This window comes from Bombus bifarius, unplaced genomic scaffold (genome assembly GCF_011952205.1).
Source record: "Bombus bifarius isolate JDL3187 unplaced genomic scaffold, Bbif_JDL3187 scf7180000008162, whole genome shotgun sequence".
Taxonomy (NCBI): domain Eukaryota; kingdom Metazoa; phylum Arthropoda; class Insecta; order Hymenoptera; family Apidae; genus Bombus; species Bombus bifarius.
The window spans coordinates 887,054-910,799 of NW_022884484.1; the positions used below are offsets into that span (position 1 = coordinate 887,054).

Genomic DNA, 23,746 nt, shown 5'->3' on the forward strand with positions numbered 1-23,746 from the left:
TGCTTATTTCTAACAAAACGTGTAGTAGCTCTGTCGCGATTCTCGAATTTTTACGTTTCAATCTAATTTTAGCAATCAGCAAGGATTTCTAGCGGTTTAGAGGAAGAGACGTTTAACATTGAAAGGAGAAATCATGCGTACGAATAACAAACTTTGTATATTTCGTTCAAGCTTGAGATATTTTTTAACGCGAAAAAGAAAAAGATATAATTGGATCGAAAATGAGTGGGAAAATTCGGCAGGATTAATCGACGATCGACGATTTTGTTCCCTAGGATTGTCATTGGTACGTAACAGGATATTTCGACGGGATTAAACTGATTTTGAGAAGCATTGCGCATTAACGAAATTAATGTTTGTAATTGATAAAACTGGTCGAATTATTTCGTCGTTTGCAGATAAACTCCTCGCGTCTCGCAATTTCTCAATTAAATTTCAGTCGCATTAATACACGAATTACGATCGTGATTTGGCAAGAAAGCAAGAAATGCTAATTCATCGTTAATTTGTAACACTTTAATGAAATTCGAATACCGTTGCTAGAAATTGTGCAAACTGTACAGTGCTTACGAACGATAGTGTACGTGTACATAAAGACACTCGGCCAGATAACCTTCCACGCTGGCCGCCAAAGAATCCGTTTAGAGGCGTGCGGTCGCGGTAATCCGCGGCCAGAAAACGCGAGACCAATCGATCATTCCAGAGGGGACAAGGGCAGAACCGTTTTATGTAATCACCGGACACGTCAGAGATCGTACGTGAAAACGTTAAAGCGAGCGTGGCGCAGCTCGATTAGCGATGCGAGCCGACCGTTCTGAAACCTCGGTGTTGTCGCGTTTGCTACATGTTGTTATTGGAACGGGCAGCTATTTTATTTTTATCTTGTATTCATTTCACTTTCTATATTTTATTTTATTTTAAGGAGAAATTAGGAAACTTTAGGCGTAATTTATACAGAGATATTATGCAAATTAGGATTAATTCAATAATTAAATAATCGATGATTCAAAGAGGCTGAAATTCTTCAAAATATTATTTCACCGCGGTCTAGGCATAACCTTCTCATATTTAATTGCGATTAATTCGTGGTCGGTGAAAGAGGAAAATATATCAAAGAATACACTTCCTAAAAAAATAAACAACAAGAAGAGCGTCTTGTATATAGAATGCTATTTGTGAAATCGACTCTGTACACCAACTCTCGCCTCGCTATGTCATAAAATCGACGAAACTCCACGTACTATCCATTTTTCACCTTCGTTCACGATTTGGCCAATAAATCGTCGAAACTGATAAGAAGCACCAACTTAACATGTCTTCTCGTCTTTCTTTTTCTCAAAAGCATAACTTGTGCCGTTTCGCCGTCTCCGATACATCTTTGATCCACGAGGATACGTGGAAGATGACGCAATCAGCGTCTCATAGCAAAGACTCGAGTCAGTGAAAAGTGCATTGTTATCGGCCGCTCCAGCAGCTCCTGTAAGCAAAGATTATCTCTGTATGAATGTAGGCGCTGGTAACAGCGCGGCAAGGGGCCACCACGAAACTTGTCGATCCGTACAAATTTCAAGGCCGATGCGAGACGTCGCGCGGGTACACGTGCGTCGTCTCTCAAGGCCGTGACAATAGTATGATCTTCGTCGTGTTCCTTGCCCGGGTCCTTGAGCGGTATAGGTGCGAGAAACGCGACTTTTGCGCGCTGATACGGTCTGTCGACGTCTCGCAGTTGTCAGGAAGTTGCATTCAGTTTACTGGAGAAAGGAAGAAGTGTAAAAGCACTGATGCGTGGAAAATGGGGCAATCTCCATGTGGAGATCATTTTCCTACACATTTTACGCTATACGTTGCCGAACAAAATTATTTCTATGAGACAATTTTTAAGAAATGAATAAGTAGATAAGTCACGATAAGTTGAAAGGGAGAGTGTTCTGATTTGATTTCATTGAATTTTATATTTCAATGAATTTAATCGCTAGAAATGGTTAGGAATATTGTTTGAAAATTGGAATTGAGTACTCATAGAAATATAATTTATTTGTTATTGTATGTCTTTGGAAAGGCTGGCGAGGAAATTATTGGAATTATTAAAAATCGGTAATTGATTCTATTAAAATGATAAAATGATAAAGAAAATTCCATTAAAATGATCCTGTTGTACCGAGTAATGTATCAGAGGCGAACATGTTTTGCGCGCGTGATAAATTGATAACGTTAACACGAAGTCAACATTCGTACGATATTACAGGGAAGATCGACTTTAAGACAATCGTTAAACAAAGGTCCAATAAAAATTTCGTTTAGAACGAGATCGTTTGACCAACCGAGATACATTCAACTTTGGAACACGACTACTCGTAATTAATAGAATCGTAAGAATCATCGAGAACTTTAAACAGTACAAACGTTTACCTCTCGGTTAAAGGAGAAGTTACAAAAGGACAGAGCAGCATAGACTCGTAAGAAACTTCCATTGCGCCTGATAAAACAAATCTCAAATGATGAAACATTTAAATTTAAAGCACGAAATGCAAGAGGATGACTTTGTGTTTCCTATTGTTTGGCACATAATTAAATCGTATTGTACGTATCACTGTGGCACTATACGTGAAACTGTGTTGCAGTGGGATAGTATCGATTACCTGGGCGCAGGATATTTATGGATGTTCTATTATAGCACCGAACGTTAGAATTACGTATGGAACGTTCACGTGTAGTATATAGTTCACGTATAGTATATAGTTTACGTGTAGTATACACCATTCTACGTTGGTGAAAAAAAAAGTGTTCTCTACTAGTGTCATATTTATTTTTATCGTCCTTTTCTGCGATAACACGTGACAGATATTTGAAGCGCGTCGGTGACCGTGTAATTCAGCTGTAAGTGAAATAGATTCGTAAAGATCAGACACGGCGGCAACTGTACGTAATTCGGTAACCAAGTCGTAGTATCTCTATTATACAATGATTGTCAACACAGTCGTTGCGATTACTAATTTTGTCAAATTCACGGACAGTTGCGCTACGATCTATCATAATATAAACAAAGCTAAAAAATAGAATATACAATAATTCTCCTTCCGTCTTCTAACTGGCAATATATCTATTACTATGTAACGAAATCTCGGTTCGTTTCTCGCTAACGCTTATAAACTAATATAGGGGGGACAATTATTTAACGGGAGAAACTAAACGAGTTAATTGACACCAATTAAGACTTCGCCGAAATAAGTGGGATTCTACAACAGTTCGCTCTTCTTCTACGTGTCAAATTGTCTCAAGTAAGTAACACAAATAACTTTCAAACAGCTGCTCCAATTTCCAGTAAAAAAAAAAAAGAATAACAAAGCTCGACGATATTCAGTAGCTTCGTCGATAAAATTCTTCTGTAATATGAAACACAGGTAATCCTCGAAAACTTGAAAGAAATTCAGTTTCCATCGAAAATAACGAAACTCGCTATGGTTAAAGTTTCTTGATAAGTATCACGAAACTCAGGCGATTCGTCAAAAAAGTTCTTTCGTAATATACAACAGACGACGCTCAAAGACCTCCTAATAAGAATTACGTAATTCAAAAGATTCGTCGATAAAATTCTTTGCGAATATAAAACGGATATGACCGTCGAGAAATTTCATCCACAAACACAGCAAAGTTCATCGTTCTTAGAGGCCGTAGCAACATGTTTTCCTTTTGTACATACGACACGAATAATTCTAGAAAATTGATATAATTTCGTCTAAGGACACCAGAGATCGATTACGAATCACCAAGTTCGAACGATTTGTCAACAAAACTTCTTTCTTCGCGTACAACGCGAATAATCCTGGGAAAATTGATCCAGTCTTTGAAAATAACAAGGCTTATCCCTGTGATTTCGATTGGTTTGGATCGACACGATGGGTAGCGGTCCGCGGAGAGGTCAGAGATGGTAAACGGTGTCGATTATAGGCGAGCCTGTTGTGGTGGTGGCAGCGTAGCATGACTGGTAGCCGATATATCTGTATACGTGTCCGTCCCAGCCGCCCGTGACCACGTGGCCTTGTCCTTGTACGACGTCGACGTCGAGCGTTCCGTGCCACCGACACCCGTCGTCGGTCGCCGTGGAACCTTCCTACGAAGAGCCGCGGCGGAGAGAAGAGAGATGTCCCAGCTCAGCTCGCGTGTGCGCCCGAGCTTCTCGCTCTCCACATATAAATGCACACGGCCAATACATGTAGAGGTAGGAATGTGTGCTCGTGAACGCGTTTACGTGGAGCAAAGGCGCCGTTTAACGCGGAATTACGAGGTAATTCGTCTCTTGCCAACCGGCAACTGCGTCACCCGTAACTGTAAATCTTCTACCTATCGATTCGATGCAACCTTGGACAGCGGCTAATTGAGAGGTTTAGAGGAAACGCGGTGCGAGTGATCGAATCTTTAACTCGAGAATGACGTGAGCAAAGGTGAGTTTTTATAGAGGAATCCGTATGTTTTTGGAGGGTAAGCTATTGGGCGTGGAAACTTGTTACCTGTAGGTTAGGCGTAATTTTGAATAGTAGATATTCGAGAAGCTTAATGGGAACGTAAAACGAGCGATAAAACACCCTTCGTTCGAGAAGATCGCGGGTAAAGTTGCGTTTTAATAGAGAAACCCGGGAATACATTTTTGAAGAATAAAGTAATCCGATGCTTTACACTGTATCAGTTACAACATTACGTACTTTCTGACTATTTTGGAATTTTACAAAGCACGACTTGCGCGTGTAACGTCATCCGTAAAGCGAAGCGTGAAAACTCGCATGAAACACAGGAAATCTCGATATCTCGTCACAAATAACGCGTCACGTTTCTCTTGACTACAGCTTGCAGTTGGAATCACCTTTTGCTCGCATTAATCACACAAGTGCAAAGGAACTGTTAACTTTAACCTCGGCAGAAGATTAAGTTGTAACTGACGTTTTCCTTAAAAGAAAGAATACCAGTCTTATAGCTGCTAAAATATAAGCTTCAAAATTACCAAGCATTTTGTACTTACACGTGTGTTTTATCAGAAGATACCCAGAACATGTAAAACACGCGTCCCGCAATACATACAAATTTACAACATACACGAAGCTTGTGTGCAACTGTAATTAGTAGCCTGGTAACTTCACGAGTTTCGTATACCGATTTAATCAACCATAAGAAATATATTGCTGAAAATTATTGACACGCGTAATCGTGTTTATCATTATCGATCGCGTTCTCGATTGGCTCGCCCTCGCCTTTCGATTGCATTTCAAAATCTAACATTATTCATATTCTTACACAACGAACATGTTAAAACGAGATTATGAAATTTTTAATTCAAAGCTGACACGGAATAAATGGTTCAGGGTTACTCTTCTCTGATAGATTCTCTCTTAAACAATAAACGAAGGAGAATAACGCGACTTAATACAAGTTATATTCTCTGTTTTTCACGAAGAGACAGTTTTTTAATCGCGCACGCTAACGTCAATCGATTCTGTATTATGGAAGTTTTTATTTAAATTTTATTTAATTTTTCGAATTGCAGGATTCGACAGATTCAATACAAATTTCCGTGGATTTATTAATTATTTCTGAAAGATTTATATCTTCCTATCTCTACCATCAGACGACTCGTATATGAATTATAATAATTATATCAAATTAAATATACATAACACTTTATTGGCACTTTACTTCCTTAGAACGCAATTAATCCGAAATATATGCATCTAGAAATAACTGGATGATTCTAAAGCAAATTTTATCTGAAATAGTCGACGCGTTGTGAATTTATTCTTTTACGAGCTTTGCTTCCACGTGTACGTACGTATATACGAGAGGAACATGTATATATTCTGATAGAAAAAAAACGTTGTAAAAAACTATATAAGAATAAAAATAAAAAAACAGAGCCGATCCTGAGAGTTTTATATTTCACGTAAATTAAAATCATATATCTCCCGTAACATCCCTTATATCAGATTTCCCTCGGTATAGGTTAACATTCGTTTGAAATACTCTTTTCATTGGCCATCAATCTTGAAGATATCGTGGAAAGATTGAAATAAAACCCCTTGTATACCGTTTCTATTCATGAATCTGAAATGTAAACGTCGGTATTGCGTTCGCATTTTGTGCAAAATTATCCGGAAGAACTGATACCGCGTGTCGCGAATAGGAGAAGATCGCTATCGCGTCATCGCATCTCGCATAACATTATGCAATTTGATTAAAAACTCTTCGAAAACGAGGACTGGGCGATTCTCGACGAGAAGTAGAGTAGTAGAGATCTTCTGCTGATCCGTGGATTTTCGCTGACGGTTTACGATGATCCAGCAGTCGTGTGTTGCGACGCTGATCAGGCAAAATACTATGAGGCAGATTAGTTTCATAGCTGTAATTTCTGGTCGAAGAGAGGGGAAATAGGAATTGTCAGAATTACTGATTATTACTACTGTTTATTTCTTGTTGTTTTTCATAATTATTCTATGATACTTGTTACTTGTTATATTTATTAAAATACGTACTACTTGTTTACTGTTACTTACTAATATATTATAATGTAGCTTTTTATACTTTCATTTTTTTATTCTTCGTGTCATTACATTGAAAGATCAACAACGGAACTGTAAAATTGTATAAGTATTTAATATCTTTAATGAAACAAAAACTAACTAAAATATGCAATTTCCTTTGATTCCAAGATTATGTAATACCAAACAGTTTTGTATTATTTAAATACAGGTATGATTAAATAAAATTTTCTAATCTCCTAGAAAATTACTTCTTTCGCGGTTATGTCACTATTCTTCCGGGACAACAGTTTGTGAATAATATAATCACGTTACATAAAACTAAGCTAAAACGGGAATAGAATATTTTCGATTCGTTGTTTCCACTTCGTCGAAGGATCACTGAAAATACTACGCTACTCGCAAGCCAAATCTGAAGAAATCAACGCCAAATTATTCTTGACCTACGCCACGGCACACCTATACAATAAATCCAAATATAGAATAAGAGTAAGATACAGTAATCGATCCAATGAACAACAATCGATCGTGACTCGATCCATGAAACTCCTAAGAAGAGTTTAACCTTTATCCTGTGTGTCAATTTCATGGTTCGATCAATTTCCTATACGATAGCTTCGTTATTTGTAACGCGACACGAACAATTTAACACTGAACGTACAGAAATTTCATTTCTTCTGTTTCTGATAGAATAATTCGTAATCATCGCATTAACTTTCATTAGGAAAGTAAATTATTGTTTTATCGAGTTACAGAACGCGCGTAAGGATACTGGACACATCACGGAACCGCATTACATAAACCGGAGGCACAAGAACAATTTCTATAATTTGGAAAAAATCATTTGTCACAGTATCGTCGAATACTGCAGTTTCTCTTTCATTTCATCGAATTGCGAGATCCGCACGGAGGAAAATAAACTATAACAGATATTGACCAAATTTCTGAAATTCCCCTTCGCGATTACGATGGAAACCCCATGGCAAACTGTAAATTGGCTGAACGAAACGATTAAATGAAAATTTGCGTTAACGCGACGTAAATCTAACATAGTGTAATTAAGAAACGTATCTACAATTATTCCTACGATAAAAAGAGTTCCCTTAATCCTCTAAGCCTAACTCAACCACTCAGCAAAAAACCTACCGACGCAATTGTCCCAATCGGAAATAATAAATTCCCCATATCTTGGCGTCTGTCTTGGTATCGTTGAGTCACCGCACTTGCACAAAGCTTCGAAACCGACGCTACGTTTCATCTTCTCTCGATATAAGAAACTATCTCTAAAGAAAGAACCTAAGAAGCAGACGGAAACAACAAGAAGCCTTGAGAGGGGGCAGAGAAAACGGAACTCGTCTCCGCCACCGTGTTGGACACGTGACACGGATTTCGAGATCGGAGGATGGCCGGTCGACGTGGCATATACGACGAAAGCACGCGATGCATCTAAACCGGGAACACGTGAGAACCAGTTCGGATCCAGTTCCCCCGGCTGCAGTTGCACCGGCTGGCGGTGGCGGTCGCATCGATCGCCTGGTCGCCAAGGCTGCGTCTTATTCGGGCAAGGCCAAGGTCGTTGGCTGGCATTGCCGTCGAGCGAAGGTGAGATCGCAATTTCCCGCACGGGGGTTGCGCGCGGAAAGTGCAGCCGGGGTCACGGGCGATCCGCGAGATCGAACCAACCGTTCTTGGCATTGGTCGGGATCGATGCGAAAACAGGGAGCAAAGGGATACAGAAGTCGCGGCAAGGAGAAGAGGACAGGCATTGGTCTGACGTGCCAACAAATTTTGTGTAGGTGCGTTTCAAGCAGGTTAAAGTTAAAAGTAGTGGTACGAGACAGATGCAAGAGGTTCCGATTGCTCTTGATGTCTTTTAAAGGGGATCGAGCGAGGTTTAGAGGAATATTTTTGGTTAGTTTTGTGCACGCCTTTGCAACAGATTGGAATTGTTGAGAAGTCTTTCGTAAGAAGTACATTATATATCTTTAAAGTAGAACAGCGAGTCGACGTGCCAATAGATGCGCTTTCTACACAAGTTAAATATGAGACGAGTAGCGAAATTAATGTTGACATAAGCTTCTAAGAGCGACTAAAAGGATTGTAGCAAATTTTCTCATGAAATTTATGAGCACCGTAATTTGTAAAGTTCGACGGTGATTCTATGTGCTTGTACATTACTTTGCTAGTACTGGTTAGTAGGTAGTTGGCAGATGGTTGATGTGAGCTTCCTAAAGGAGGACATTAAAATCTACTGAAGTTATCGTAGAGTTTAGGTCGTAGATTGTGCTATACCTCATGATTATGTGTATAACACTCGTAGATTGATTTCCTTGTTGAATGTCTCTGTGTTGAATATATTTTCTGAACAAGAAATTTTCTAGTATTTCGGTAGTATCTCGTATCCATGGTATAAATAATTTAGTTTAGAGGAAAGGTCTGGCAAGAAAGTGGACTGAATTCTCTCATTCTTACTCGGAAGCTCGCATACCTCATCGATGATCCACGTTCTTCTCGAAAACGAACCTTTGTTTATTTTAATTCCTGTCTATGTGACTATTCGTTTCGCTTTTATTTCTAAGAAACTAAATGGATCATAGATCCACACACAACTAGAAATGAAATAACTAAAAAGTGAAAAGGATAATTTTTATTTTAATTTTCTCCCCCCCCCCCCTCTCTCTCTCTTGTGAGCAATATTACAGATTTGCAAAAGTGAGCGATAAAAACAAATAGAACGACGTTAAACGAGCAATAAAACTTCGATAAATATCGCGGTATATCGTTCAGGTATCAGCAACAGCAAAGTTGCGCAATAATGACCACCTCAGCGATGATATAATAATGGTATTGCAAACAATATTAGTCAATAGGACGTTTCCTGGTTAGATAATGGCAGCAAGGTTACGTGAAAAGAAGCAACGTGTGCGCGAAGGTGTTGTTAAAGCTGTTCGAAGCTGACTTCTACCTAATCGGCCTATAATACGAGACAAGACTGGTTGCGGTCGGTTCATCTCGTAGCTAGGCGGCTTATTTAATTGACTCGAGTTTCGTGCGTTGTTTAATTTTCCACCGAGACACGTATTTTTATCCGTGATATCGCTTTCAATCTCGATGTTGCTACCTGATAAACAAACTACAAATTAAAAGAAACAAACGAAAATTCCAAGGTCACTTCCTACATCATTTACTTTGCCAGAGGGAAATTTCATTCGAATTCTCATAATTAGTAAAAAAAAAAAAAAAAATGATTCTATTATCGTTCAATCGCCGAAACATTCTACAACATTTATTACCACGAAATGGCATTCCATTTTAACTGCTTGTTGTTCGTAAAAATTTATATTTTCTTTATATTCGATTACTAGGCATCTCGTACTATTTATGCCAACGAATCGAAATTCCATGACGATTCTCCAATTAGAAAAAGTTTGAAGCCCCGCGTACCGCGTATTTCGACAAAAGCAAATCATCTCGTTCTCCTTCCACCCCGTAGACTATTCTTCTGTCTCTCCCTCGACGTTCTATAAATTCTTGTGTGTGTCGTAAAAATCGAAGGTCTTGACATTGTTCCTCTATTCAGCCATCGCATCGATATCACGACTTTAAATACGCCGATGCTCGTTTAAGCGGTACATCACCCTTTAAAGGAGGTAGAGCCGGCGTCGAATAGAAGACCTGTGGCGATATTCTACGTACAGTAGTGGCTCACGGAAGTATTTCAACGTCACAGAAAACTTTTATGCGTGCGTTTTACGTAAAACGTATCGAGACTTTATCAGCGGTTTGACGAAACGCTTCGCACAATTTGGATGCGACCTGGAAATCTACATGAAAGTTACCAGATATTTACTGCAACGATACATTTAGTAGTAAATTAGTATGTCTATAGTATAGATAGCCGTAAACATGTCATTGGTACCAAAGATAAACATACATCGTGGCTTATTATTAGCGAGTAACTGAGTACGTTCAGACACTGTGTTGATCTTTCCAAAGTGTTTCACGATGATGATGATGATCATTATGAAACTTACGTCTCGAGATTTGTTTCAAATTTTGCCAATCTGATCGCGATAGACGAGCCTCGTTGCAGCGCTATTGAAATTCCACATTATGGAAGTATAATAACGCGTGTTGAAATACTTTCGGCAGCGACCGTATATCGAGGCTCGTCTGGCACACAGTCAATAATGCACCTAGTCGATTGTATACGAATCGTGTACGGCTCAAGCATACTGAAATATTTTAGTCTTATGTTTCGTAGTTTCTGTTGGCACTCCGGTATCAAGGACAGCCTTCATTCTTGACTCGAGGCGGAAACGCGCGATCTTTCGCCGTTTCGATCGTTCCAACGTCCTAACCAAACAACATTGGAAGAGAACGGAGAAGAGAAGCGAAGTAGGAAGGGAGTTGTTTTGGTGAGTCAAACTTAATTGTTTCTTCATCTGCACGATGATTACGAAGGATTGCAGTTGGAAATGAATCGCAATTATTGTCATCGTTTGCTAATTATTGACGTAGAATCGATTCTATTTGCATTGAAATACATTGATACATTGTTAACCGGGCACGTGTATAAAATCGATTGCATATGCATTAAGTTATGTAATTATTAATATATGGAATTGTTTATGTCGTTGTCAGAGCGCCGTTTACTTTATCGAGTGATGACTGTTTCCTCTTGATTTCTAAGATTTTTCCGATAAACGTTGATATCATGAAGTTTTGTAAAACAACAGGTCGGAAATTTTGTTAATCGCCTGTATATCGACGTTACATAAGGTGGTCACTTCAAATAGTTTTAAGAAGATTTCCTATTAATATACTTAAAAATAGTACATTTTATAAATAAAAGATACGAAAAGATCAATATCTATTTTCTTTAATTCACCTGCAACACGAAGCTACTTTTATTAGAAAAAGTCTATAGAACATTGCTATTTATAACGTTATTTACTAAATATATCGATCGCATATACTGTTAACACGTATAGTCTACAATAGAACATAGCAAAATTCGAGAAGAGGCCGAGATATGCTAATTGTTCGTGTCGAAAGGAATGGACAAGTTCTTTCAAGGGAAACTTGAATCCAAGACCACTCAACTGGCGATTATCTTACAATTTTTACCAAGTTTATCCGCTATCTTTTCGTTAAAATTTCGTTACCACACATCCTAATATTATTCCTACTGTTTCTCCATCAAAACCAAATTGATTCTATCGCGCTGATTACGCGAGTTATGTAAAAAATGTTTCTCAGTATCGATGTAAGTTTAGAATCGCGTGTGGATAATCTAAAGAAAACGTCGACTAATATCGACAGATATCGATGCCAGATGATATAAGTTCGCTGATCTACATCGGAATCGCATAAAAAGTTTATTAGCTCAACGTAGAAATTCTCTAGCGTTTACCTTGCTTGATATTTCTTCGTACACGCGCGTAAAGCAGCGTGTGTATCATTAAGAAGCAGATTTAATTACTTCCGGCTTGAAAATTCCGGATCGTTCGATCACGAGAAACATTAAACGGCCACCTTCCAGCAAAACGAGTTTATATTCCAAGGCCTTGAGAATCATTTCAAAAATGAAATTTTGCAGTCGAACACACAGCTCGCGTATCTCTTCGTCGTTAATAATCCTTTCACAAGGTGTATCCATTTCGAAATGAAATCCATCAGAAGATATACTACACTGTAAACAATTAGGTCATATTCATCATTCAACATGAACGAGCAATTTTCTAATCGAATAGAATGTACGAAATAATAGAGAAGAAGATTGTTAATAGCGAAACATTGAATTAATTTCAATTATTTATAGTAATTTTAATATCTGCTGTTCGTTTCAATGGATTTTGAAACTTTGTCAGAGAATCAACGCTGCTCTACCAGATGTATATCGTGAACGCTAAGTTACTGCTAGACACGATATCAAACACACACATAATCGAGTTCGACATAGTTTAATGTCATATTACGTTCCACGAATATGACTCCTCAGATCGATATTAATTCCTTGACAGTCTTTTATCACTGAAATCATCAACCTAGATTATTAAAAACCTTGTACCAAGCTGATTCTAATCTCGTGCGAATAACCTGTGTATACAATTTAAGGAAATAAGAATTTGAAATTGAGGAATAATTTCTAGCTGTTAGTTGTCATGTTTGACGACATCGAACAATTGCAACGTTATACAGGGTGGTTGGTAACTGGCGATCTACAGTGAGATCCGTTATAACGAGACGTGATAAAGTGCACGCGTACCGAACGAAAATTCAAAGTCGATTTTCTCGAAAACAAACCCTCGAACGAAAAATTTGTATTCTATATTTTCGACTTCTTTTTTCGCGTAGAACCACCCCCTTTCCGCTTGCACCACCAGTTACCAACCACCCTGTATATTCGACATAGTTTAATTCTATAACACATCCCATGAATATGTCTTTTCAAATCTCAACGATTGCTTGTTATCCAAACTATCATTTTGTATCAGTGGAAGTTTTCGTTAATTCTTTAAAATAGAAAAAAGAAAGAAATAAGAATTCGTAATCTAGAAAAAATATTCAGCCATTATCTGCTACGATATTAAAAGCTCGAAAAATTGTGCTCGATATAACGCCGAATAAACTTCTTATACTCGAAATCTCCACAATTTTTTGTCCCTGAAACCATCATTTAATACAGCAACGTGTAAATAATATCAAACTAATAAAATCTCATACAAATCTTATTAGCAACCGATGCAAAATAAAAAATCGCAAGAAATAATAAGAAAATAAAATTAGGCACCAAAAAAGAACTTTCAGCTTTCCCTATTTTCCCTTTGCTGTAGATAATTTTGGACAAGCTACGTAGTCGTTAGGTTCGAATATCGAGTTTGATTAAATTTGTCATTGTTGGAATTTCGATGTGGGTGGCTCGGAGGATAAACGAATTTTTTCCTCGAGCTACGTCGCCGAATATTCGCGGTCAATTGACGTCATGTAATTCGAGCAAACAACGATCGATGGTTAGTCGCGCGGCAGCCGGCAGAGCAACGATTTATCGATTCCATTTCACGTCATCGCACCACGTGTCACTAGATAATGCAATTTGCCGCAAATAGAATCCATCGCGGTAGTCCATTACACTATCGAGAATCACTTTGTCCGAGTGTATTAATTCGAGAGCTTTGCACTGTGCAAGCTCGTCCGCGGAATTTTCACCGATGTCTTAGAATTATATGTGGCGAGCTTACGTATGATCACCGGACAAAACCAGTGATATAGAAGGATGTCAAATAAGTTAAACGTTTGTCGTGACATTTCGAGTAAATGAAAACATCCTTTGGTGAGCATTTGTAGTTCTAAATGGAATTATAATATTTCTGGAATATATCAATACTTACTTCTTAACAAATATAGACACGCGGAAAGGATTACGAAATAACGAATTACAAATAATTTCGATCTTTCCGATCCTTCGTCGAATTCATGGGCTGCTGCGATAAAGCGGCAGCTTCGCTCTTCAGTGATTTGCGTAAACCGACAGAAATCGACCGAAAATCGATCAGAATCAATCGATAATTTGTCAAAGTTTGTCTACTTTTTGATGATTCGTGAATGAAAGAAAATTCGATCTTTCGAATCGAATGGAATTAAACTTCGAACGTATAAAGCTTCTTCGATTTATCGTTCAGAAAATTAGTCGAAACGGGTGAAAATTCGGTTCTCGAGTCACGTACTTACGTACGTGTGTACGTGTAACACAAACAAAGTTTTGCAAGCGCCTGCAATTGAACTTGCGCACGTCCTCGACTGCCGTTTATCTGTCCAACTATCTTACATTTAATATTTTTGACGGAATTTTTTCAAGCACCGTATTTTATCCGTGCACGAGGTTTCTTTTTTTCTCTCATTGGAGATAAATTAGTATTGAGAAATGGGTTATCACTTACGGTCACAACGTCAGCAAGGACTGCGCGGCCTGACGAGTCAAGGAGCAGAAACCTTGCAAAGTTCGCGTTAAACGTTACCTTCTATCGCAAGTAGCGTGCAGGCCGCGAAATCAAGCTATCATTGCGTCGCTGACGAATCGTATGAACGGCTTCTTCGCTGACGAGAACGTTTCCAATCGAAAGAATACCACAAATATGACAATTACGTTTCTTCTTCTGCATCTTTCATCCCTTTCAGCGTTTCGCTCTTCCTTACTGATAAAATTTATCAACGATTATTAGCCGAACTTTGACATTCGCGCTTATTCATTTGCACCTTTCAAACCTTCGACAATTTCATTCTCGTTTATTGATAAAATTTCATAACAATCGATTCGACAATAAAACGACGAAGAATTCAGGACGAAAAAATGATCATCTTATTGTCAAAAGTTCCCAATATATCTCATACGAAACTTTCAATTTTTTCTACAATTCCTAACGTTATACTTGGTAACGTGTTCTGAAGATCGATACTCGCCGATCACTCGTTTCCGATTGAATTTTTTCTGCCGCCGTGAAGAACGTAGAATCAACATTTCAAAAGTTTCATCTGCTTTTAGCCGAATCTATTCAGCTTTATCTGACCACGGACACGCATGGCAAACTTCCTTCACCTTGCAACTTCTCTTTAGCCTTTTCACGACGTCAAATGAAACGGAACCTATTCCGATAAGATGGAACTCTATAGATAGAAAACGACACGGCGTCCTCTGCCACGGTTAATAAGCGAGGGTATTTAGGTGCAGTCATCGAAGATGAACCGGCTTTTCGTACCCTGACCGAAAGTTCGTATCCTTGACACAGAAAACGGCAGTAGTCTAAACCGAGGAAAGCGGCCGTTCCATTTGCGATTCAAATACCAGAAGCATCGAGGACGAGAATGCCAGAACAGCGAGGCGAATTAGGCGGTTCAAGATCGCGACGCGACATTTCCTCTTCGACAATCCACTGTCTCTTCCTTCGGTTTTTCGCAGCCAGTTTTTCATTCTTTCTTCGTTTGCTTCGTTCTCCTTTCGATATTCGTTCGTCATTGACCTAATTTCCTCGTTACGCTTCTATCTACGATTACACGCGATTTTTTTACCTACACGTTTCACACAGCGTGTGCTTGTCCTTCCGTGGAAGGATTTAGAGTTTATTTATGTTGAAGGTATGTCTAATACGTCGTCCATTTGGTTTCATTAAGCGTAGCTTTTCTCAGAATAATGAAACAGAGTTGTTATAACCTTCGATATTGTACTACATCTGCATGATAATGACCCAGTTATTTCTTATATACGTGTATATACAATATGTGTATATATACATTGACATCGAATATATTATTATTATTATTATTATTATTATTATTATTATTATTATTATGTACTGTTACGTGTGGATAAACAAGACACTTTATTTATAAAAGAATGTTTCAACAGTGTAGCAACTGGGAATATTTGTAAACTCAGTCCAGTGTTAGAAGAACATGGAAACTGTCAAGAGAAAATTTTAAGGACTCGGAATTTTAAGAATGAAGAATTAGAAAAATGATAAATTGTTTCCTAGAATCTATTCGTTATGCGTTCACAGCAATCGTCTATTTCCTCTGTACGCTCCGAAATAGTTTTTCGTTAATCGTCAAATTAAGATAATTCTTCGAACTTGTAAAATAAGTCTGCGAAACGACGAACATTCTGAATCCTTCCTTATTCCATCGCACCATCAAAGGATCACAAATATTTAAGTTATCATACTTTCGCTCATAGAAACCTATTCAACCAACGATCAAAGAATTGCCGTCAGTTTATCACTTACCTCCTTTTCTATATGGATGTTCACAACTGAACTGGGTCGAATCGGCGAGAAATCCTCGCGTGAACGTTCGTTCCAGGGAACAACTTTCTCTCTCGCCCTCTACCGCACGATCCTCGTGAACAAACACTAGGAATGATTTATCATAAAAGGCAAAAGGGGTTCGTGCGGTGGCGTAAGCGGTCGAAATTGAAATGTTAATTCGCTGCTACGGCAGAACGCGGCTCGATAAACCGAGATTTCCACAGTACCTAACCGATAACTGTAAACACGCGGCTGAAAGTCGTCGCGAGCCGCGAACACGCGCATGTATGCGGATTAACCTTGATCCTTACAGCTTACAACCTCGGCCGCACGCGCTCAGACAACGTATTTGCGTTCGGTAAAAACTGCGGATGATCGTCGATCAGCGAGAAAAAGAGACAGGAAAAAGAGAGGAACGGAAAAGTCAGCAAAAACGTGGAAGGAAGAAAAAAGATGTTTTCATTCGTTTTTTCTCGATCTACGACGATTGTGTTCTTCCCGAATAATCTGAATTTAACGCTCGCGCGTGTGTTAAAGTACGAATTCAAACTTTTTAAACGACTTGTGAATTTTTTCAAAATCAACAGTACTGTTCTATGTGATCCGAATTGTTATTAAAATGTAGACAGCGTTTGATGATTTTGTTTTGGTACATAATATGTGTGTTGAAAATCTGAAAAATCTGAACAAAAGATACCTCTGATAGGGCGAAAACGCGAAGGGGAAAAGGTAACGACAGGATTAACGAAGATGTTTAAATCCAAATATTTGAAATGGTTTTTGATCTTTTGGCAATCGTGAAAGATGATCGAGGATTGGAGATTCTTGTGGGACGTCGGAAAAGAAGTTGCTGGGGAATTTCGAAAGAATCTGGGAGGGACGTTTTGAAACGCGCGCGATTTCTCTAGCGATTTTTCGATTAAGAATGTATAATTTAGAAAATTAAGGACCACGACATTTTTGTCGAATTTCATAGAATCAAATATATTTTTCTGTGTAAATTGTAACTCGTATGCATCTTCTTCCTGACTCCTTTCCTACAGATTCTTCATATTCCTTTACGTACAACAATAGCATTTCTTTCTTTCAAGAATTTCTTTACCGAAATAGTGGATCACTAAATTTTCTTCTTCGAGCCTGGAAAATCATCTCCTTTTCATTAACATTGTCGGTTGTTCTATTTTTGTTATAAAAGTCATAACGCAGTATCACGAATGTTCTTCATCTTCGGCTACCATTTTGTCATTACCCCTTAATCCTCTTCAAATTTGTATGAGGTCGTCCGAAAAGTGTCTTTCGTTTTATAAGGAAATAATAGATGCACAACGTTTTCCGTTTTCTATTATTTTATCGAATTACGTATGATCCATTTTGTTCTATCAAAATAAAGATCACAGCGTTCGACAGATTAGGTTTCATGTTTGTATAAAGGTGCATCGTTGTAAAAGACGTGTCTTGTAAAAGAAAGACACTTTTCGGACAATCTAATACATACTTAATAAAGGTGAATTATTAATTTAAAAAATAGACAAATAAAATGCCATAGGATTTCGACAGATTAAGAAGAATATTTCATTAAAAATCACAAGAGGACCTACGTAACTCAATACATTGTAGACTCAATATAGCGTAGAAGGTTAAAGGGACGCTACACGAATTCATTTACACGAACGAACGTATAATTTGATTAAGCAGCATTTATTCGCATGTATCGCATACTTCATAGACGAACTTTCAGCTAGGGCCAACGACATGGACCAGTCACGTTCCCGTGTCTAATCTATTGTTAAAAACAATTATACGAATTAGCCCGGAGGAGTCGAGACGCGATCCGGGGCAAGGTTGGCTATAACGGGAATTAGGCGAATCAACGAATTGCTCTCGTCAGCGTCAGCAGTGTCGTTAAATTCTCGTTGTGAATTTTTGTTTAGACTTACTCTCTGGGATTTTTCGACGAGAAAGAGCCGTACACGTGTCTGGACTTAATTTTATTCTCCTTGAGAATACATCCGACGATGGACATTTTGAACGTTAAACAGTTTAAGCTAGGCTATAAACTAACCTCATTATCGTGTTTAAACGTTTTCATTTTATCTAAACCTTTTGTGCTCTATCATTCCCACGACACGGAGGCCCGGCTTTTCAAATGTCATTTCATATCACGAGCTTGGCTTTTTATTAACCGTAGTCTCGTCAAGCACGTTATATTCGAATTTTGTCTTCTCTTCAACGAGCAAGAGCATAAAATTGAAATTGGATATCGCATAGGAAAAGCTGAAAAATCATAGTGACGTTTGTCGGATTACTTCTACTATTCTTGTAAAGCAGAGAACGTGCTGTGTTTGTTATTGTAAAAAATTGACGATATATTTCCCAGTCGCGTAAACGTATCGTGGCGTAAGACAGAGTCGTAACTATACATTGATTATGGAATTAAAAGTGATATATGGAGAAACTCATGTACAACCGAATTCAAAGTCTTAGAAGCTCAAAGTCTTCACGTACACCACCGTGGTTTTCAATGGATCTAAAAAACAACGATTACTTCATATTTTCTTTAAATACATCTTTATGGCCTTTATCGTGTAAGATATATTACACAAAATAAAATCAGGTACCTAAAATTATCATTAATCAAATATCTAAAATTAAGCGATTAATCTAATCTAAACGTAATTCATACTGTTGAGAATCACGTATGACCCAAAAATATCAATCGAAGGTTAACATGCATTGCGTTGCATTTTCGATAGAATCAGCATTCCTTTTTCCCCTTTCGCCGCGTAATTTTCCTCCACGTTGGAATCTCAAATTTGTCGTATCACTTCGCGTTCCTTAAGATCAGCAGAATTTTTTATAAAATCTTTCTAAATATCCAGGACTACGAGAAGGACCCACAAAAAAAAATAGGATGTAAAAATAGACAAAGTATTATGTCGAAAAGATCGAATGGAAATTCGGCACAGCTTCGCTTATGATTCAAACTATATTCGATCGTGAACGTTCGACCGCTTATTTCTTTCACTGTGTGTCCCAATGAGACCGGGAAACGACCAGGAACTATTGGATCGGCGATCGAAAAGAGTGAAGGGGACGCGAGTACAAGACGGCCCTGAGAATGACGAATTCCAGAATGTTTAAACCGTCCGCCCTTGCTGTATCCGCGTCAGTATCCCGAAATTCGACGTTCTTTAATATCATCGAATCGCTCGCCTCAACTTCTTTCTCCCGTCTTGTCCTTCGAATAGACCAGACGTAAAACCGATTTTACGGACCAACATTGTCCGAAGATCGTTTAACTCCCGAAGGGAGCCATAATTCAGCTCTGATTTGATGTTCTTGCCGATTAGTCAATCAAGGACGCTGTTACGTTATATTTTACTATATTTTCTTATTCTAAGAGTATAGATTTTCTGTATAAAAAAAATAATGGAAAAGGTAAGAACGAGAGAGAGGATGAAAATAATTCTACAACAAAACGAAGAATAAATTGCGTAATTTAATTACCGTGATTCGATAGAATAATTTGTAGCAAGGAAATTTGAATTTTTATTCTGACTTCAGATCTCGTCCCATTCGATTGTTATCTTCAAGTTTCTTGACTCGAGTTGAAAACGAGAAAACAACGGCGAAACGACGGATAGAATGGAAAGATTAGAATTACAGAGAGTATTAAATGATCGTCGACCTCGGTCGAGGAAATTCAACGAGGCTACCGTCAGCGTTAGGCGCTCGTTCAATCGCGTTATCTGACCAATTAAAATCAACCGTTTGACGTTTGTTGCCCTAATAATTCAGAGAACGAAGGCGGATCCAAGGTCTCGCGGACTGCTTACTCGAACGAACAATGCGACTCGCATTGATTTCAAGCCTCCAAGGTTAGCTGAAGCGAATACATCGTGCGTCCACCTTCTGCCAGAACGATTGTGCAGCTAATAGAATGGCATTCTTGTGAAAAATCAGTGAATTTATTGCCAATAAAACGAATGCGCGTAATGGATACGTTCAAATGAACGCTTTAAAAAGAACACGCCAAGCGAACATGTTAATAAGAACGCATGATATACACACGTTGGAACGAACATGATAGAACAGTGAAATTGAAACTTGCTTAATCACAAACTAAACTTTGTCGATTAATTAACAACCTGCGAGTTAGTACATGTATTTCGTACATTATTAAATTTGTTAAGGTATACCAATGCAATTTTCCGTATCGTGACTATCATATTCAGAGACTTGGCGTAATATTATTAACTTTCGTTAGCAATATTTAATTGATAACTGATAGAAAATTCGTCACAGTTTGCGATGTATTAGAAACTTAGTTTCACGAGTAACAAGTAGCGTTGAAACAGCTAATTGTAAGTGTAAAAATGATATTTCTCATACGCGAAGGAAAATGTGTAATAATGAAATCAGTGTAAATACAGAATAGACAAAGATATCGTACCTGTACTATCGAAACTAGTCAAAAATACGACATTCGTAGAATTATAAAAAAAAAAGCGACCGAATAGTCACGGTATATCGGAAGTACGATTTAGATTTACGATGAAACAGCGGAAACGGAAGGGAAAGTAAGTGCATACACGATCCATGACGAACGACGAAAACCCACGGCAAGTGTTTCGATCGATTAGTATAAATTCTATTCTGCTTTCATCGTCGATCGATTCGTCAGACTGGAATTCCTATAGACGAGAAAGGGAGGTAGATAGACAACTGCAAACGCTGACTCACTCGATTATCCGCGGCAAGAGTTGAATCTCAATTAAAGAGCAGTCTTGTCGTCGGTCAAAAGCCCCATTGCAGTGCACTGTACTCTTTGTTTTCCTGATCAGGGCGTCGTTTGCCGTTTTGCATCCAAAACTATAATAATACTATACGTTTAATTCACAGTAATTTTGAGGAAAATTTACCGTAAAATCTGTAATTAATTATAATATTACGAATTAAATATTCTACAATCAACACTTATTTAATTCCCATGTTTTCATCATTTACGTAACTTGTCTTTTAACGTAAAATCGACATAATGATAAAAAAACGAACGATCGAATTAAGTAGGTTCTCTTATCGAAAACAGGAAAGAAGTCGATCGATCTTGCTAGAATCTGATAAAGACGAAACAACTAAAAACCTAATTTGAACTATTACGGTCGGCTGTGACTCAAACGTAGCGAGGATTAAAACCACAAAATCCCAACGAACCAAAAGTGTAAGGGATTTATTGTTCCAGGAAAGAAATTCGATATACATGAATACATAGAAAATTTCACTCGATGAACGAGAAGGTATAAACTATAGTTCTCAGTTTAGTGTTCTATCGTTCTGGTTGAAGTGGGAGGATCGTTAAGACGGCAATTAAACACGTGTTTCGAGGTAAATTCGGTGATGACTAAATGAACCGACGATAGCATGTACGACGAAACAAGAGGCAGAAATAGCGTCGTTACGATCAGAGACACGTGCGCTGAAGCGAACTCGATTGTCGGTAATGAAGCTGGGTTCAACGAACCCTGTGATACTTTAACACGTGGTTATATTAGGACTTTGTTTATAGTCGTTGCACCGCGTGCACTTTACGCCGCCTGTTCAACAAGTGATTCAGTCTCGTGACGACCAACGCGATGAAAACAATTTCACCGTTGCATCTTTTTCAATGGCAATCCAGAAATAAACACAGGAAAACCGCCCCCCGCGAAAAAAATGCCGATTTTATCCCCCTGACGATGGATTCATCGAATGTTTGTCCCGAATTGAGCTTCTCGGAAGCCAAACCGATCGATTATCTTTCCAATTAATTTCCTCGTTTTGTTACGTAAATTTATTTAAGTAGATGACACGTATAACGTTCGATTCTAAGGTAACAGTTAAAGAACAGTATTTGTAATATCATCCTGCTACTCTGCTCAGGTATATACGATCCTAAACAGATGTCTTATATCGATAGATATTAATGAAATATAAATATTTCTGAAATATTTGTTTTCGGTATTCTATATAATTTTAGTATCTGGTATATTGCATTGCTTTTTACGAATAAAATATTCCAGGAAAAGAAAAGATACAAACGCGAAGAACATGTTCGAAGAGCTGAACACTCTTCTACTCTTTCCTGCCACTCTCACTACGACGTTTATGCTGTACCTTTCTCTATAAAATAAATATTTGCATTTACGTACGAGCGTGTGTGTTAAATATAGGAATTGATAAAACCTTGTATCTCGAAATGACGTTCGCTTATTGACATAAATCCTATCGATGATGATATTGCATTTAACCTTGTCATTTTTTCTTCTTTTTTTTCCCCCCGTTTGAAGGGAACTTTTTTACTTTTAAATTTATGAAAACGTACTCGTATTCGATGGATTAAACACTGTTCCATTTTTCTCTGGCTCGTTGCAACGCATCGTCCGCGAACCGTGCAACCGTCTGTCCATCAATAATTTCGCGATACGTCGACGAATCGTTCAGCCACATTCGTCTTCGCGCAACCGTGCGTTCGAACAGACAGGTCAAGGTTTCCTCGTTGTCTCGCCACAGGTGGGTCAAGGTTTCTTCTTTGCTTCGTAATCAGCATTTTTTCTTCAAGAGTCGCGACATCGCCCTTTACACGAACGCCTGACGAATCGAGGAAGGTTGTATTTGCCAACAGTTCGAGCTTATGAAGCAATCACGCGGACCCTTTACAGAGGAATGAAAAGGCGATCTGATATTAAGGCGACGACGCTTCAACAGCGACTAATAACTCTGTCGCCAGCGAGTTTTCAGCAAGGTCTTCTCACCCATAACCTTACCTACAGCCAAGTATGACAAGGTCATCGACACGGTTCCAAAATTACGCAAAATCTTGCCCATTGCGGAATACTGGCGTAAAGTTGTTTAGACATCGTCTTGCATTGGGCAATAATATTTGATCGATCGAGTTGTTTGATTTCGAGATTAAAATCGCGCTTGTAAGGCAAATTTTACTAAATTGGAAATCGGATCTCTTCGATCGGGAATTTTCTATATTCTCGTTAGTTGGATAATTTGAGATCGGTGAATTTACATTGCGTGAATAACGCGAGATCGTGATTTATAGATCACTGAAATGGTACTGTACATTGAATCTAATCTCTATGACGTAGCCTCTACTAAACGTAATTCTTGTACTTGAATAGTTGAAATTTTGCCTGAACGATCGAAAGCATGGAAATATTATCTGACTTAAAAGCAACGAGTGACGAATTGCACGAATGACCATGTAACTGTACAGACTCTGGTATTTTACGTACCAAGGTTTTCATAATTTAAATTTGGCACTGTTAAATCTGTTTGTATCAGAATTTGTGAAGTGAAAAAAAAAAAGATTGTAAAAAATGTTGAGAATGTTGAGAAGACATGGTTCCGTATGCACGAGATTTTCGTATT

General features: G+C 38.2%; 2 protein-coding genes across 4 annotated transcripts; one reads left to right on the top strand and one right to left on the bottom strand.

Moving 5' to 3' along the window:
• Positions 1-501: 501 nt before the first annotated feature.
• Positions 502-23,191, bottom strand: LOC117208792. The gene is made up of 3 exons (XM_033450155.1): positions 23,131-23,191; positions 16,307-16,432; positions 502-1,477 (listed from the first exon to the last, which is right to left on the bottom strand). Exons 1-3 carry the CDS (start codon positions 23,189-23,191, stop codon positions 1,308-1,310), a joined length of 357 nt encoding a protein of 118 aa, XP_033306046.1. The 3' UTR covers positions 502-1,307.
• On the top strand, positions 3,616-11,169 carry LOC117208827. Of its 3 annotated transcripts, none has more exons than XR_004487776.1 (2): positions 3,616-4,442; positions 10,789-11,169. XR_004487776.1 is itself a non-coding variant. In XM_033450231.1 (2 exons), the coding sequence occupies exons 1-2, from the start codon at positions 7,965-7,967 to the stop codon at positions 10,829-10,831; spliced, it is 399 nt and encodes a 132-aa protein (XP_033306122.1). In that variant the 5' UTR covers positions 7,903-7,964; the 3' UTR covers positions 10,832-11,169. The 3 variants fall into 3 exon arrangements, 1 of the variants encoding a protein (XP_033306122.1); XR_004487777.1 differs by lacking the exon at positions 10,789-11,169 and adding an exon at positions 5,537-6,854; XM_033450231.1 differs by lacking the exon at positions 3,616-4,442 and adding an exon at positions 7,903-8,320.
• Positions 23,192-23,746: the final 555 nt, after the last annotated feature.